At 49.1% G+C, this 14,558-nt stretch overlaps 1 protein-coding gene across 1 annotated transcript; it reads left to right on the top strand.

Moving 5' to 3' along the window:
• The first annotated feature begins 553 nt into the window (after positions 1 to 553).
• AAAS (aladin WD repeat nucleoporin) lies at positions 554 to 14,367 on the top strand. The gene is made up of 16 exons (XM_026454675.1): positions 554 to 839; positions 1,390 to 1,517; positions 6,380 to 6,435; positions 6,727 to 6,818; positions 7,013 to 7,059; positions 7,303 to 7,401; positions 7,759 to 7,902; positions 12,103 to 12,223; positions 12,543 to 12,667; positions 12,805 to 12,866; positions 13,005 to 13,100; positions 13,297 to 13,390; positions 13,476 to 13,543; positions 13,692 to 13,773; positions 13,892 to 13,976; positions 14,108 to 14,367. Exons 1-16 carry the CDS (start codon positions 717 to 719, stop codon positions 14,330 to 14,332), a joined length of 1,647 nt encoding a protein of 548 aa, XP_026310460.1. The 5' UTR covers positions 554 to 716; the 3' UTR covers positions 14,333 to 14,367.
• Positions 14,368 to 14,558: the final 191 nt, after the last annotated feature.

Genomic DNA, 14,558 nt, shown 5'->3' with positions numbered 1-14,558 from the left:
ATTTTTAGTATAGATGGGGTTTTCAACATGGCCAGGCTGGTCTACGAACTCCTGACCTTCAGGTGATCCACCCACCTAGGCCTCCCAAAGTGCTGGGATTACAGGCGTGAGCCACCGCGTCTGGCAGGAAATGTTACTTTTTCACCTGTCCCCACCTCCCTTTCCAGGAGTCCGCCTAACCTTGTGGGTGCAGCACTGTTCCTCCTCTCTGAGGTTTTTCCCTCAGCTTTCCAGCCAGCTGCCTGTGACATAGCCTGTATTTTCCTCTGGGTGATCCACAGGCCTGAGAGGGTTAATTTGGCACTTCCCTGAATGTGGGTTATTTCGGGCTTTCTAAGCGTTAAGAGAGTGAGTGGGAAAAGGCGTTGGGGAAATCGGAGCTGGGAAAAACAGCAGTCGCCTGGAAAACAACAACAACAAAAAACCCCGCTCCAGCCTGGTAACCAACCATTGGCCCGAGGACGTGTCCGCGCTGCTCCCCCTCCGGCCGCCAGGGGGCGCAGGAGGACGCTTTGGCGGTCTGTCCCGGGACCGCTTACTCGTCCTTCTTTCCTGTTAAGTCTTTTCTTCACTTCCGTCGAGCTCCGCCTCGCCGTTTGTCCCTTGCGGCTACCCGTCCGCATACGAATCTAGCCCGGGAATCGAGTTGCGGGAGGGCGGTCTGTGCCGTTCCGGCCAGGAGTTTGCCGGCTCTAGACGTCCTGCGAACCGGCAAGATGTGCTCCCTGGGGTTGTTCCCTCCTCCACCGCCTCGGGGTCAAGTCACCCTATATGAGCACAATAACGAGCTGGTGACGGGCAGTAGCTATGAGAGCCCGCCCCCCGACTTCCGGGGCCAGGTGGCCAGGGCGAGGAGGGAGGGGACCTGCAGGCATGGGGGCGGAGTCGGGGAGAATTGGAGAAGGGAGGCAGTGTAACAGGGGCAGGGGTCGCAGAGTCTGGTGGACTGGAAACAGCTTGGTCCCGACATTAGAATAGAAGGGCTGGAATCTGTTTTAGGGCAAGGATTGGAGTATAAGGGGGGGTTAAGGAGCTGTGGAGGAGTCCTAGAGGGAATGGAGAGAATGAGGGAGAACTATCTAAAAGTTGGGGACGGTATCTGGGGAGGATCAGAAAGGTACAACTTGGAACTTTTTTTCCGTGGTGTACCTGGGAAGGACAAGGAAGGGAAACTGACATTTACTGAGCGTTTGTTATGTAAGAAAGAGGATGAGTCAGGTGTTTTCTTATATGGTTTCATAATCACAACCCTATGAAATATTATTCTGGTTGCACAGATACGGGAGCTAAGACTTATTTCCCATACTCACAAGTGTTAGCTTTGTGGAAACGGAAAACCGACCTCTGGAATCTTGACTCACCATCACACCCCTCGCTTTTGTGCTATAGTGGATCAATCTTCCTGTCCTACACCTGACCAAGGATCCCCTAAAGACCCCTGGAAGGCTGGACCATGGCACAAGAACTGCCTTCATCCATCACCGGGAGCAAGTGTGGAAGAGATGCATCAACATTTGGTGAGGCATGGCAAAGCGTTTTCTGGGTCATAGTCTGCAGATCCTGGAAAATGAGTCACCACTCTTTACCTTGGGGTATTCTTCAAAAGACTTATTCAGGCTGTCTCCATGAGAGCTGTATATCTTAAATCATGAAATTTTTAGTCCTTATTGTAGAAATCAAATGCTCAGTAAATATCAGGTTCCCTTCCTTGCCCTTCCCAGGAACACTATGGAAAAAGTACTTCTATTTAATCTCTAGTAACTTGCTTTGCTTTCTGGCTTGATTAGGTGAACCTGCTCCCTGCCCCCACCTCGTGTCATTAACACTTCTGAACTTTTACCTAAAGCTCAGCAAGATTAGATATAAGGTTGCATTGAATAATCTACATAGGTCATCCACTTTGCACTTGTAGGAGTGGAGCCACACTACCTGGTTTCATTTTCTTTTCTTTTCTTTTTTTTTTTTTTAAGACGGAGTTTCACTCTTGTTGCCCAGGCTGGAGTGCAGTGGCACCATCTCAGCTCACTGCAACCTCTGCCTCCCAGGTTCAAGCGATTTTCTTGCCTCAGTCTCCCTAGTAGCTAGGATTACAGGCAAGTGCCACCACGCCCAGCTAATTTTGTATTTTCAGTAGAGACAGGGTTTCTCCATGTTGGTCAGGCTGGTCTTGAACTCCCGACCTCAGATTATCTGCCTGCCTCAGCCTCCCAAAGTGCTGGGATTACAGGCGTGAGCCACCGCGCTGGCTCATTTTCATTTTTTTTCTTTTTTCTTTTTTTTTTGAGACAGAGTCTTGCTGTGTTGCCAGGCTGGAGTGCGGTAGTACAATCTCAGCTCACTGCAACCACCGCCTCTCAGGTTCAGGTTCAAGCAATTCCCCTGCCTCAGCCTCCCGAGTGGCTGGGACTATAGGCACGTGCCACCACGCCCAGCTAAATTTTGTATTTTAGTAGAGGTGGGATTTCACCATGTTGGCCAGGCTGGTCTGGCCTCCTGACCTCAGGTAATCTGCCTATCTTGGCCTCCCAAAGTGCTGAGATTACAGCTGTGAGTCACTGCACCTGGACCTATTAATGGCACATATAAATCCCTTTAAGGGTTATTTATGCCAGGCACAGTGACTCATGCCTATAATCCTAGCACTCTGGTAGGCTGAGGCTGGCAGATTGCTTGAGCTTAGTGGTTCGAGACAAGCCTGGGGAACATGGCGAAACCATGTTCTTTTCTCTACAAGAAAAATACGAAAATTAGCCGGGTATGGTGGAATGCACCTTTAGTCCCAGCTACTCAGGAGGCTTATGTATAGGAGGATTGCTTGAGCCTGGGAGGTGGAGGTTGCAGTGAGCCAAGATTGTGCCAGTGCAGTGGCACTGAGTGAGACCTTGTCTCAAAAAAATAAAAAAAAAAGTTAATATTTTATTAATACCATTACTATTTATAGGATGAATTCCTAGAAGTTAAGTTGCTGGTTCAGAGGGTATGTTCATCTGTAATTTGTGAGCTGTTCCAAATAGTCCTCTGTCAAAATCGTACATGTATATGTTCCCACCAGCAGTGTATGAGAGTGCCTGTTTTCCAATACGTGCTGTTAAGCTTTGATCCTTGGTACTTTAGTACAGTTTGATGGGCATGTGTGTGTGAAGTTGAACATCAGTTTGTTGAAAATCCATTCATTCCCAGGCTCCTTCTTGTCTCCTACTTCTGCGGCTGCTGCTTCTCAGGCTTTTTGGTGGCTCCTCTTCCTAATGTGCCTTGAATGTTGGTGTTCTTGGGGCTAGATTTCCAGTCGATGCATCAGACCTGGTGTTCACCTGTTTGTCAAATTATCCTGCTTGAATATTTCAGACTTCATATATTCAGCATGCTCAAATCCAGTCTCTTTATTTCTCTCTCCAAATTTGCTTCCCTGGATGGTTCACTTTAAGGAATGATCATATTACTCATTCAGGAAAAAGTAGTTTGAATGTAGGTTCTGGGGTAGATAGATTGTTGAATCCTGACTACTACTATCTACTTAGATTACCTTGTTCATATTAATTAACCTCTTCACACCTTTGTTCTCTCATCTAAAAATGCAGTGATAGGCTGGGCGCGGAGGCTTACGCCTGTAATCCCAGCACTTTGGGAGGCCAAGGCGGGTGTATCACTTGAGGTCAGGAGTTCGAGACCAGCCTGGCCAATGTGGTGAAACTCCGTCTGTAATCCTAATTACTCAGGAGGCTGAGGCACAAGAATTGCTTGCACCCAGGAGGTAGAGGTTGCGGTGAGCCGAGTGCACACCACTGCACTCCAGCCTGGGTGACAAAGTGAGACTCCGTCTTACACACACACACACACACACACACAGTGAAACCATGTCTCTACAAAAAATTTAAAAATTAGCTTGGCAGTGCCTGTAGTCTCAGCTTCTCCAGAGGCTGAGGTAGGAATACCTGAGTGCAGGAGGTTGAGGCTGCAGCAAGCCATGATGGTAATACTGCACTCCAGCCTGGGTGACAGAGCAATAAATTATTCAATAAAATAAAAATAAATGCAGTGATAACAATACCTATCTTGTAGAATTGTCATAATGGCTTGATTAGTTCATGTGAGGCACCTAGTCCAGAGCTGGCACATTGTAAGCGTATTAGCTGATGTAATTATTACCTAGGTGTTTTTCTTGTGTTGATTGCTCTTTCCTTTACTAATGTCTGATTAGTCTTCACATCTTGTTTATGCTACTTACTAAGTCTCTCAAATCTCTCTTTTTCTTCATCCCACCAGTTCAGGCCACTTTCACCTTTTTCCGAGATTCCTGAAGTAGATTCTTTTTTGTTTTTTTGAGACAGAGTCTCACTCTGTCACCCAGGCTGGAGTGCAATGGCGTGATCTTGGCTCACTACAACCTCCACCTCCCAGGTTCAAGCAATTCTTTTGCCTCAGCCTCTGGAGTAGCTGGGACTACAGATGCACACCACAATGCCTGGCTAATTTTTTTTTTTTTTTTTTTTTTGAGACGGAGTCTCGCTCTGTCGCCCAGGCTGGAGTGCAGTGGCCGGATCTCAGCTCACTGCAAGCTCCGCCTCCCGGGCTCATGCCATTCTCCTGCCTCAGCCTCCGGAGTAGCTGGGACTACAGGCGCCTGCCACCTCACCCGGCTAGTTTTTTGTAGTTTTTAGTAGAGACAGGGTTTCACCGTGTTAGCCAGGATGGTCTTGATCTCCTGACCTCGTGATCCGCCCGTCTCGGCCTCCCAAAGTGCTGGGATTACAGGCTTGAGCCACCACGCCCGGCCAATTTTTGTATTTTTAATAGAGATGGAGTTTCACCATCTTGACCAGGTTGATCTCGAACTCCTGACCTCGTGATCTGCCTGCCTTGGCCTCCCAGCGTGCTGGGATTACAGGCTTGAGCCACCGCGCCCGGCCAATTTTTTTCTTTTTTTGAGACGGAGTCTTACTCTGTTGCCCTTGCTAGAGTGCAGTGGTGTGATCTCTGCTCACTGCAGGCTCCGCCTCCTGGGTTCACGCCATTCTCCTGATTCAGCCTCCCTAGTCGCTGGGACTACAGGCGCCCACCACCATGCCCGGCTAATTTTTTCTATTTTTAGTAGAGATGGGGTTTCACCGTGTTAGCCAGGATGGTTTCGATCTCCTGACCTTGTGATCCGCCCGTCTCGGCCTCCCAAAGTGCTGGGATTACAGGCTTGAGCCACCACGCCCGGCCAATTTTTGTATTTTTAATAGAGATGGAGTTTCACCATCTTGACCAGGTTGATCTCGAACTCCTGACCTCGTGATCTGCCTGCCTTGGCCTCCCAGCATGCTGGGATTACAGGCGTGAGCCACTGCACCCGGCCCTGAAGTAGATTCTTAACTGATTTATTTTTCTCTTATTTATTTTTTTTTTTTGAGATGGCATCTTGCTCTGTTGCCCAGCGTGGAGTGCAGTGGTGCAAACATGGAACATGGCTCACTGCATCATCAGCCCCCAGGGGCTCAAGTGATGTACCCTCCTCAGCCTCCGCAGTAGCTGGGACTACAGGTGTGCGCCACCATACCTGGCTACGTTTTGTATTTTTTTGTAGAGACAGCATTTCTCTATATTGCCTAGGCTGGTCTCAAGCTCTTGAGCTCAGGTGATCCACCTGCCTTGGCCTCTGAAAGTGCTAGGATTACGGGTGTGAGCCACTGCACCTGGACTTTTCCTATTTTTTCTCTTTTTTTTTCTTCTGTGAGACGAAGTCTCACTCTGTCGCCCATGCTGGAGTGCAGTGGCATGATGTCAGCTCACTGCAAACTCCGCCTCCCGGGTTCAGACGATTCTCCTGCCTCAGCCTCCTGAGTAGCTGGGATTATAGGCACGCACCACCACGCTTGGCAAATTTTTATATTTTTATTAGAGACGGGGTTTCACCATGTTGGTCAGGATAGTCTCGATCTCTTGACCTCGTGATCTGCCCACCTCGGCCTCCTAAAGTGCTGGGATTACAGGTATGAGCCACTGCGCCCATCCTGGTCTTTTCTATTCTTATCACTCTCTAATCTGCAGCCAGACTGCTCTTTCCAAAATGCTGCTGTGTGATCTGTTTATTCCTCTCCTTAGAACCCTTCCATGGCTTTCCATTCACTGTCTCAGCGCAAGTCCCATCTCCTTAACCTGGTCACAAAGCCCCAAAAGTCCTCTGAGGCTTGGTTGCTTCATCCGTAAATGTTTAGAATCTCTTTCAGATTTGTGAGATACGTAAATGAAAGGACAACATGTAGAGTGCCTGGTACATAGTTGGCACTCATTAAATGTGTCTGTGTTTTTAATACATGTGTATTGAATGAATGAATGAAACTGGTAAGGGGGGACACGGGATCAGAGAAATCTGACTCACATTTTCCTCCCTTATCAGGCGTGATGTGGGCCTTTTTGGTGTGCTAAATGAAATTGCAAACTCAGAAGAAGAGGGTAAGTATTTTTCTCTCCAGCCTTTCCTCGTTTTGTGGTTATCTTCCCCTCCATATTCTTGAATTCACCTGACACCTGTTGGCCCAGCCTCTTTTAGCTCTATTTTTCCTGTCATCTTCTCTCCTCTGCCTACCCAAATAACCCAGAGTGGGTGTCCAGAGTGAGATGTTGAGAGTACTTACTGGGCAGAAGGACCTGGGGAGTGCCTGTCCTTCCTTGTCTTTCACCTAGAGGGTACCTGGTAAGAGGCCTGTGAATGGTTTAATCAGAGCTGCTTCCTCAACCCTACAGTGTTTGAGTGGGTGAAGACGGCATCCGGCTGGGCCCTGGCACTCTGTCGATGGGCCTCTTCCCTCCATGGGTCCCTCTTCCCCCATCTGTCTGTAAGTTTGGCTTCCTCCCCAGCCCTCTGCAGTTGCTGCGTCCCCATCCTACTCTGCCCCCATTCCTATCCTTGCAGGTCAGGGTTGGGTGTGATGACTTCAGAAGGTAGGAGTGGTGCAGCTCCCCGGTAGGAATATTGAGGGGATGGGCTCCTTTTGCCCCAGTGTGTCCTCTGTCTGCCTTGTTCCTACAGCTCAGGAGTGAAGATCTGATTGCTGAATTTGCCCAAGTCACAAATTGGTGAGTGCACAAGCCCTGGAGCTTTGTGGGAAGGAAGTCCTGAACCTCGAAACTTCCTCTGGGGAGAAGGCAAAGACTCCTACTCCTTTTCTGATTGCTCACCATGTTCTCATTCCTTCTGTCCCCCCAGAAGACAATACAAGAAAAAGTAGAAAAAAACCATGTCCTTACTGGAAATGAATGTGAGCTTCTGGTCTAGGGTAGGGGTAGGTGCAGGAACTCTTCATGTTAACCCTTCCTTAGGTCCAGCTGCTGCTTGCGTGTCTTTGCGTGGCACCCCCACACCAACAAGTTTGCAGTGGCCCTGCTAGATGACTCAGTCCGTGTGTATAATGCCAGCAGGTGTGTATGGAGACACCAGGTGGGCCCTGACTTGTCAATATCATCTTCCCTTGCCAGCATTGGTCCCGGGAAGTCCTGTAGTTCTTGAACCTGGTTCATAGGGCTCCTTCCAGAACTGGGGTCAGGGAAACTCGATACCTGGATATGTGCTTTTTCTAGACCTAACCTTTATCCCCTCCTGTCCTATAGTGCCCCTGGCCCCTAGATGAATCCTCCTTCCTCTGACTTTCCCTCCTTAACTGCACTCTGGTTGCTGGATGAATCCTCCTTCCTCTGACTTTCCCTCCTTAACTGCACTCTGGTTGCTGGAGCCTTAGTATTCCTGCCTTGACTCAGTTTCCTATCCCTTCACCCTAGCACCATAGTCCCCTCCCTGAAGCACCGGCTGCAGCGAAATGTGGCGGCTCTGGCCTGGAAACCCCTTAGTGCCTCTGTCTTGGCTGTGGCCTGCCAGAGCTGCATTCTCATCTGGACCCTGGACCCTACCTCCTTGTCTACCCGGTAAGTCTTAGTAGCCTGTCTTACCTTGGCCTCAGAGTTATGCAATGCTAGGCATGGTGGATGGTGAGGAGGTCTGAAAGGAGAAGTTCTTTGTCCTCACAGCACTTCCCAGGGCTTTGGGAAAAGCAGATGTAAGATCAAGGTGGGTTGCTGAGAATACTCTAATCTGGAGAAAGAGACAGAACTAGGGGCTTTTTGGATTGTGGGGACAATGTGTCTGTGGGTTATGGGGTGGAAAGACTGTCTTTCAGAGGACTATCAGGAGACTTAAAGGAAATGTGAAGAAAATTAGTGCTGATAAGATCAGAAACTAATGAAATTAGAAAAAGCATACCTGTGAGAACTAACTAAAAATAAAACCAGAAATTGGTTCTTTAAATTATGAATAAGCTGGGCGCTGTGGCTCATGCCTGTAATTCCAACACTTTGGACTGTGGAGGCGGGTGGATCAGCTGAGGTTTGAGACCAGCCTGGCCAACATGTCACTACTAAAAATACAAAAATTAGCTGGGCGTGGTGGTGTGCATCTGTAGTTCCAGGTACTTGGGAGGCTGAGGGAGGAGAATCGCTTGAATCGGGAGACGGAGGTTGCAGTGAGCCGAGATCATGCCACTGCACTCCAGCCTGGGCAACGGAACGAGACTTTGTCTAAAAAAAAAAAATAAAATAAATAAGAATAATGAATAAAGGCTGTGGACAGTGGCTCACACCTGTAATCCCAGCATTTTGGGAGGCCAAAGCGTGAGGATTACCTGAGGTCAGGAGTTTGAGACCAACCTCACCAACATGGTAAAACCCGTCTCTGCTAAAAATACAAAAATGAGGCCAGGCGCAGTGGCTCATGCCTGTAATCCCAGCACTTTGGGAGGCCAAGGCGGGTGGATTTCTTGAGGCCAGGAATTTGAAACCAGTCTGGCCAACATGGTGAAACCCCATCTCTACTAAAAATACAAAAAAATTAGCCGGACGTGGTGGTGCATGCCTCTGATCCCAGCTACTCGGGAGGCTGACACACAAGAATCACTTGAACCTGGGAAGCGGACGTTGCAGTGAGTTGACATCACACCACTGCAGCTGCACTGTGGTCTGGGTGACAGAGTGAGACACTGTCTTAAAAAAAAAAAAAAAGGCTGGGTGCGGTGGCTCACACCTGTAATCGCAGCACTTTGAGAGGCTGAGGTGGGTGGATCATGAGATCAGGAGATCGAGACCATCGTGGCTAACACGGTGAAACCCCATCTCTACTAAAAATAATAAAATCAACTGGGCGTGGTGGCGCTCGCTTGTAGTCTCAGCTACTCGGCAGGCTGAGGCAGGAGAGTCACTTGAACCTGGGAGGCAGAGGTTGCAGTGAGCCAAGATCGCGCCACTGTACTCCAGCCTGGGCAACAGAGCAAGACTGTCTCAAAAAACAAAGTGTGTATGTGTGTGTGTGTGTGTGTGTGTGTGTGTGTGTGTATATGAATAAAGAAGAAAACCTTTTGGTCAGCCTAATTAAGGAGAAAAAGAAAACCAAAGTATACTATTTTCAGAAGTGGAAATATATAGATATGGTAGAAAATAGAAGAATTATAAAAGAGTATTATGGACATGTTTAGGCTAACAAATTTGAAAAACTGAAGGAAATGTTTGATTTCTTTTTTTGTTTGTTTGAGATGGAGTCTCGCTCTGTTGTTCAGGCCAGAGTGTAGTGGCGTGATCTCGGCTAACTGCAGTCTCAGCCTCCCGGTTCAAGTGATTCTTCAGCCTCAGCATCCCGAGTAGCTGGGACTACAGGCGTGCACTAGCTAATTTTTGTATTTTTATTAGAGAGAGGGTTTCACCATATTGGCCAGGCTGGTCTTGAACTCCTGACCTTGTGATCCTCCTGCCTTGGCTTCCCAAAGGGCTGGGATTATAGGAGTGAGTCACTGCGCCCTGTGGAAATGTTTGATTTTCTAGCAAAATACAAGTTACCAAAGTGGATTGTAGAAGAAAATAATGTTTTTTTTTTTTTTTAGGGGGTCAGAGTTTCACTCTTGTTGCCCAGGCTGGATGGAGTGCAATGGCACAATCTCAGCTCACTGCAACCTCTTCCTCCCGGGTTCAAGGGATTCTCCTCTTGACCTCGTGATCCGCCTGCCTCAGCATCCCGAAGTGCTGGGATTATAGGCATGAGTCACTGCGCCCGGCCTGTCCTCCCTTTTTTTGTTGCAGGATCTATCCTGATTTATTTTTATAAAGCTAATGTAACACTAATACCTAAACCTTGACAGTAGGTACTATAAGAAAAAAATACGTAATCACAGATTTTTTTTCTTTTTTCTTTTTGAGATGGAATCTCACCCTGTCACCCAGGCTGGAGGGCAAGTGGCACAATCTCAGCTCACTGCAACAACTTCTGCCTCCTGGGTTCAAGCGATTCTCCTGCCTCAGCCTCCCAAGTAACTGTGACTACAGGCGCATGCCACCACAGGCCAATTTTTTATTTTTAGTAGAGGCAGGGGTTTCACCATATTGACCAGGCTGGTCTCAAACTCTTGACCTCAGGTGATCCGCCTGCCTTGGCCTCCCGAAGTGCTGGGATTTCAGGCGTGAGCCACCACACCTGGCCTTTTTTTGGTTATTTTAGAGATGGGGTTTCATTATGTTGCCCAGGCTGGAATGAAGTAGTTATTCACAGACTCAGTCATCGCACATCACAGCCTTGAACACCTGGGCTCAAGTGAGCCCCTTGCCAAGTAGCTGGGACTACAGGTGCATACACCACGCCTGAAAAGTTGTTGGTTTTTTGTTTTTGTTTCTACTAAAAATACAAAAATTAGTTGTGTGTGGTGGTGCGTGCCTGTAATCCCGGCAACTCAGGAAGCTGAGGCAGGAGAATCGCTTGAACCCAGAAGGTGGAAGTTCAGTGAGCTGAGATAATGCCATTGTACTCTAGCCTGGGCGACAAGAGCGAAACTTGATTTAAAAAAATTTTTTTAAATAAATACATGAACAAAAAACAAGGCCAGGCACGTGATGGCTCATGGGTGTAATTCCAGCACTTTAGGAGGCTGAGGCAGATGGATCACTTGAGCCTAGGAGTTTGAGACTAGCTTGGGCAACATAGACACTGTCTATACAAAAAATAAAAATGAAAAAACCAGCTGGGCGTGGTGGTGTGCATCTGTAGTCCTTGCTACTTTAGAGGCTGAGGCTGAGGCAGGAGCCTCAGGAGTTTGAGGCTGCAGTGTGCTATGACCGTGCCACTGCACTCCAGCCTGGAGTGTGAACCGCCATGCCTGGCCCAGGAGATATTTTTCACAGCATTATGTATAATAAAAAATTACAAACAAGTCAAATGTCCATTTGTAGAGGCAGGACTGAATAGATTATAGTTCATCTATTGAGTGGTATACAGTGGAGCCACTGAAAAGAATGAGATGAATCTGAACCCACCTGCAAAGGCAGCTGTGATTTATTGTAAAGTTCAAGAGAATTAAATTGTACATGTGTGACTAAGACTTCACTGGAGCTGAAGGTGGTTATAGTTAGGTAGAAAGAGAAGGTGGCGTTAATTCAGGTAGTAGCCTTCATCTGTCAGGCCAGGCACATGACTCTGGAAATACACAGCTGACACACAGCTGCAGACACATGGCAGGCGCCGTCAGGTAGTTCCCTGCTGGTGATGGAGGCTGAGCCACATGCACCATCTTTATGATAAGCAGCAAACGCAGGAGTGCAGAGGTGGGAGGCGCTCTGATAAGGCAAGGCAGGAGGGCTGTTTCGGAGCACAGGGTGTGTTCTGAGGAGTGTTAGATAACTCTGGAGAGAAAAGGTTGGAACCTTGAAGTAATGTCATAGATTATCCCTGCATGGATGGATGGCCAGGCTGGATGGCCTGTGGGCAGATAGCTGTGTTCTGGGGTGGGGCCTAATACCGCCCCAGGGCAGTACCTTCTAGGTTTCTGGTTAGGTTTTGCCTCCTCATGGCCTATTGTGAAAGCACTCTCTTTCACCCCGGCCTGAGATCTTGCAAATCGCCTCTTCTCTGTTGACCTGCTCGTGATTTGGCCTTTTGCCCCCTTCGCTGTTTGTGTTTTTCTTTTAACTTCCACAATCCTTATTCCTTTTTCCCAACCATCACGATAGGAGGTGTTAGCAGGAGGCAAAGAAATAGAATTTTGGGGATGGCTTCTTGTCATCTCCTGACTCCACATCCTCTGTGTTCCCCTCCAGACCCTCTTCTGGCTGTGCCCAAGTGCTGTCTCACCCTGGGCATACACCTGTTACCAGCTTAGCTTGGGCCCCCAGTGGGGGGCGGCTGCTCTCAGCTTCACCCGTGGATGCTGCTATCCGGGTGAGTGGGTCCCTGCCGCTTATGTGCATTTCAGTCCTGGCAAAAGCGTTCCTCACTCGGTGGTGGAAACATCTTGGGGGAAGGAGGAGGGACCTTGGTTCATTCAGTCTTAAACTTACCCAGAGAGGAGCTTTGCCATCAGACTCATGAGGTTTAAAATTCCATTCTCTGTGATTGTCAGCATGAACCTGTGCCTCATGTTTCACAGGCCCTCTCCTGCTTCCTCTCGTTTCTGGCTCTGTGTACATTAGAGAGGCCAGCCCTCTGAGAGATGATAGGGTGCTTGAGTTTTCCCTTATCTTTTGCCCCACTCTCCTAGGTATGGGATGTCTCAACAGAGACCTGTGTCCCCCTTCCCTGGTTTCGAGGAGGTGGGGTGACCAACCTGCTCTGGTCCCCAGATGGCAGCAAAATCCTGGCTACCACTCCTTCAGCTGTCTTTCGGTGAGTGGGAGGAGGATGGAGGGAGGGCAAGGACCTAGATAAAGGCACTTAGCTCCTGGAAGCTCTGTCAAGGGAGGTGGGTCCAAGTTTTAGAACTTAGAGGTCCTGAGCTATAATTTGCTTTTCTCTGGCTTAAGAGTCTGGGAGGCCCAGATGTGGACTTGTGAGAGGTGGCCGGGCTTGGGGGCATCAGGGGCCCATTGGAATCATCTCCTCCCCAGCGTCTGTCAGTCAGAGTCCCCTCTTACCTGACAGCGCCCTGAAAGAGTAGGCCACCTCTACTTTCCCTCCTGCATTCTACTGTAGACATACCTTCTCCTGCCTTTTGCTCCCTGACCCCAGACTGGCTGCTGGAGCCCAGATGGCAACCGACTGCTGTTCACTGTATTGGGAGAGCCACTGATTTACTCCCTATCTTTTCCAGAACAATGTGGTAAGTTAGGGCAACATTTCAGTATTTGGGGTGGTCAGAGGGAGGCAGCAACCTTTGGTAAGATGCAGCTCTGAGGGATAAAGGGAAATACAGAAGCTTAGGAAATTTCGAGGTGTTGATGCCTTTGGTGAGCTGGCGGGGGACCAGTGAGAGGCCTGTTTCTTGCAAGAACCTCTCTGCTCTTACCCGTCCACAGGTGAGGGAAAGGGGCGCGTTGGAGGTGCAAAGTCAGCAACAATTGTGGCAGATCTGTCTGAGACAACAATACAGACACCAGATGGTGAGGAGAGGTGAGCTGAGTGGTTGAGGGAGTAGCAGTGAAAAGCAGGTGGGAGGGACCACATTGAAACTCTCCTAACCTGTCGTCACTCACAGGCTTGGGGGAGAGGCTCATTCCATGGTCTGGGACCCCAGTGGGGAGCGTCTGGCTGTGCTCATGAAAGGTAAGAGGCAAGGATGAAGGGCTCAGCCAACAGCCATCTTCCCAATTAATCTAGTGAGGCCATGCCCTGGCCTGGAGTTCTCCTCTGCCCCTGTCCTGGGACTGTGTCTTCAGAGTTCCTCCCCTATCCCTGGATCCATTTCTTACAGGAAACCCAAGAGTACAGGATGGTAAACCAGTCATCCTCCTTTTTCGCACTCGAAACAGCCCTGTGTTTGAGCTCCTTCCCTGGTAAGTGCCATGTGGGCCCTTAGGTCTGGACTTCTCACCAGCCTTCCTGCACAAAACCCACATCCCACTACATGCAGCTCCCTTCTGCCTCCCGTTGCCTGCTCACCTTTTCTTCTAGTGGCGTTATCCAGGGGGAGCCAGGAGCCCAGCCCCAGCTCATCACTTTCCATCCTTCCTTCAACAAAGGGGCCCTGCTCAGTGTGGTGAGTGCGCCAGGCTGCTGGGGCTTCCAGGAGTTGGATGGAGAAGCTGAGGGCCTTGGCTGCTGTATGGCTCTGCCAGATGGCCCTTCTTTGGGCCCAGGCTCTAATCCTTTTCTTTCCCTTCTCTGCAGGGCTGGTCCACAGGCCGAATTGCTCACATCCCGCTGTACTTTGTCAATGCCCAGTTTCCACGTTTTAGCCCAGCGCTTGGCCGGGCCCAAGAACCCCCTGCTGGGGGTGGAGGCTGTCTTCATGACCTGCCCCTCTTTACTGAGACATCCCCAACCTCTACCTCTTGGGACCCTCTCTCAGGGCCACCACCTGTTCTGCCCCACTCCCCACATTCCCACCTCTAATAATAAATAAAAGTTTTCCTTTTGTTTTCCACTCAGTTACCAGTCTGTCTTTTCCAGGGAGTTGCATTGGGGTAGAGTAGGGGAAAAAAGCATAGACTTTGGGTTAAGGCCCTGTTCTGTCACTTTTTAGCCACTTGTGAATTTGGTCACGTTAACCCTAGAAACTGTATGGTTTCAAATGCTTTGGAAAGCAAGGCTGAGAAGTTACTGTGAAGAAAATATATCT

Source organism: Piliocolobus tephrosceles, chromosome 10 (genome assembly GCF_002776525.5).
Source record: "Piliocolobus tephrosceles isolate RC106 chromosome 10, ASM277652v3, whole genome shotgun sequence".
In the NCBI taxonomy this organism is placed as follows: domain Eukaryota; kingdom Metazoa; phylum Chordata; class Mammalia; order Primates; family Cercopithecidae; genus Piliocolobus; species Piliocolobus tephrosceles.
Note: the sequence above shows the minus strand (reverse complement) of the source record. Positions and strands in the feature narration are given on the sequence as shown.

Coding starts and splice junctions, on each gene's coding strand:
- AAAS (XM_026454675.1), top strand. CDS start 717: ATGTGCTCCCTGGGGTTGTTCCCTCCTCCACCGCCTCGGGGTCAAGTC. Junction 12,867..13,004: donor CTTGGGGGCATCAGGGGCCC/ATTGGAATCATC, acceptor TTGCTCCCTGAC/CCCAGACTGGCTGCTGGAGC. Junction 13,391..13,475: donor ACACCAGATGGTGAGGAGAG/GTGAGCTGAGTG, acceptor CGTCACTCACAG/GCTTGGGGGAGAGGCTCATT.